This window comes from Myotis lucifugus, unplaced genomic scaffold (assembly GCF_000147115.1).
Source record: "Myotis lucifugus unplaced genomic scaffold, Myoluc2.0 scaffold_925, whole genome shotgun sequence".
In the NCBI taxonomy this organism is placed as follows: Eukaryota; Metazoa; Chordata; class Mammalia; order Chiroptera; family Vespertilionidae; genus Myotis; species Myotis lucifugus.
Genome location: NW_005871973.1, coordinates 109,828 through 112,221, shown reverse-complemented (window position 1 = coordinate 112,221; position 2,394 = coordinate 109,828). Strand labels below are relative to the sequence as shown.

General features: G+C 43.3%; 1 protein-coding gene across 1 annotated transcript in view; it reads left to right on the top strand.

Moving 5' to 3' along the window:
- The first annotated feature begins 72 nt into the window (after positions 1-72).
- Positions 73-2,394, top strand: part of SRRM2 (serine/arginine repetitive matrix 2) — a 14,684-nt gene continuing 12,362 nt past the window's right edge. Inside the window, exons 1-5 of the mRNA XM_023747602.1 lie at positions 73-802; positions 977-1,141; positions 1,328-1,405; positions 1,889-1,979; positions 2,278-2,329. Of these exons, the coding sequence (XP_023603370.1) occupies positions 741-802; positions 977-1,141; positions 1,328-1,405; positions 1,889-1,979; positions 2,278-2,329 (448 nt within the window). The 5' untranslated portion in view covers positions 73-740. The remainder of the gene's footprint in view (positions 803-976; positions 1,142-1,327; positions 1,406-1,888; positions 1,980-2,277; positions 2,330-2,394) is intronic.

Here is a 2,394-nt window from a genome sequence, read left to right as displayed (position 1 = left end):
GAGGAAACTGTCTGGGACATCTAAGGGAGCCTGATTTAGACAGAGGCACATGGGGAAAGGGGGCCATTGAGGGGGGAAAATGTGCTTTAAGGGAGAGGTGGGAATGCAGAAAACAGGCAAGAGAAGATCTAGATAAGTTGACCAGTGTTGTTATTGATAGAGAAGAGGAAGGTAAATGTATTTAAGGATTTAGGCCTTGGAAAGTAGCAAAGGCAGGAAAACAGGAACTGGAATACCTGGCTGGATAAGAGAGGATCATGGGTTGGATAAGAAGTGAAATTTTGGGAAAGGAGCACATTCAGGGAGAAAACCTTTTAGAGCAGTGGTTTTCAAACTTCAGCAGTGGCGCCCATTTTATACAATGCACCTTATTTTGTAATCCTAGGAAATGAAAGACCTGTTCTTGTTGAAGTTGGGGAGGAGCACCTGAAACTCTGCCTGTTTAACTTTATTCTCTTGGCCTGAGTGTAGCATGTTTAAAATCCACTGTTCTAGAGGGTGTAGTAAGTGGAAGGAAGATGACAGGGAGAAGATCAGAAGGACTTAAGAAAAGGGTGCTTTGGGTGACAGTGAGTGCAAAGTTCTATGTGTGCATGGAGAGGGAAAGGACCCTGTTGGGAATGAGGAAACTGTAAACCTGGGACTGGGGAAAGTGTCTACTCAAGCTTTAACCCAGAAGGGATTTGTTCTCCAGGTACGAGGAACAGCAAATTCAGGAAAAAGTGGCGACCTTTCGACTCATGTTGCTGGAGAAGGATGTGAACCCTGGAGGCAAGGAGGAGACCCCAGGGCAGAGACCAGCGTGAGTGTTTCATTCTCCTTTGATTTCCTCTGGACTATATACTGCTCCTTCTGTCCTCTCTTCTTACATTGTACTTTCTGTTTTGTCTTCCTTTTCCTAATCCTTTTTGGCTCCTGCCTATAATTCTGTAAAAATGATTGTGTCCTTCACACCTTTGCTATTTTTTCCCTCTAGGGTAACTGAGACTCACCAGTTGGCAGAATTGAATGAGAAAAAGAATGAGCGACTGCGTGCTGCCTTTGGCATCAGTGATTCCTATGTGGATGGGAGCTCTTTTGATCCTCAGCGTCGTGCTCGAGAAGCCAAACAACCAGTTCCCGAGCCTCCTAAACCTTACAGGTACGTAAGTCCAAGAAACCAGTGTCAGCTTCTCTCCCTAATTCTAAGTACTCTGCTTTATTTTATTTATTTATTTATTTTGGTGGGCTGTTTCTTCCCAAACTCTTTGGATTTTGTTCTTTTGAAGTTGAAATATCTTGAGAAAATTTGTCTTAACACCCATCCTTCCTTTTCATTTTCCCCCAGCCTTGTTCGGGAGTCCAGTAGTTCTCGTTCACCAACCCCAAAGCAAAAGAAGAAGAAAAAGAAGAAAGATAGAGGACGGTAAGTTAGTTGGAAAGTTACTGTAGTAAACAAGAGGATTAGTTCTGTCATGCTTGCATTTTTTTCTCCCCAATCAACCTGTATATGTACCTTTCTCTCTATAGAGAATTCTTGCTTCTAGAAAGCAGGAGAGAGTTATCTCAGGGAAGAGGAAGTTACCATTCAGATTTCAGCTGGGAGAAGGAATGTATATGCTTCTTTAGTGGAAAGGGTTGATTCTGTAGTTTTATCAATTAAGAACTGGCCAACAGCATTTTGGATTTCTGAGATTTTCACTTTGATGTTTGTTGATATAAGGAGGAGGTACTTATGCTTTTTATTTTAATAAGTCCTGGGCTTAGGTCTGGGACATTAATGCTGTTGGAGTTGTTCGGTGCTTTAGAAGCCTTTAGTGGCAGGCGGGGGGGGGGGGGGGGGTGTTATAAGTGGGAGAGCTAGGGAAGGAACCAAGCAGAATGACCTTGTTTCTGAACTTATCTTTAGCAGGTCAGAGAGCAGCTCTCCTCGACGAGAGAGGAAAAAGAGCTCTAAGAAGAAGAAGCACAGGTATGAGGTGGGAGTACATGGAATGATTTGAGAGGCTTAATGAGTTCAGTTATAGGTAATGGTTTATGTTTTATCCTCCACCTCCACCCGAAAGGGCAGAGGCTGAATCCCAAAAACGAAGCGCAGGTAGAGCTCTTTTGGGCCTAAGGGACATAGTGGGATACAGAAGCCTGAGAGCAATGCGTGGAGGCCCTGCTTGCTTTCTGGGGGGCTTTTTTTCTGGAATAAAAGCCCAATATCCCTGGTTTTTTCAAAACCTCCCCAAATCCTTTCATTTCAATTTTTAAACGTGAGTATTACTTTAAAAAGTTAAATTAAATTCCTAGGGCCTCCCACCTCAAAGAGACGAGACGTTATCTATGGACAAGAAGCGGAAGCGTGGAGGTAATTGGAGGAGAAATTTGCTTAACAAAGAAATGGATCTCGCCTAAAAGGGTTAGGGT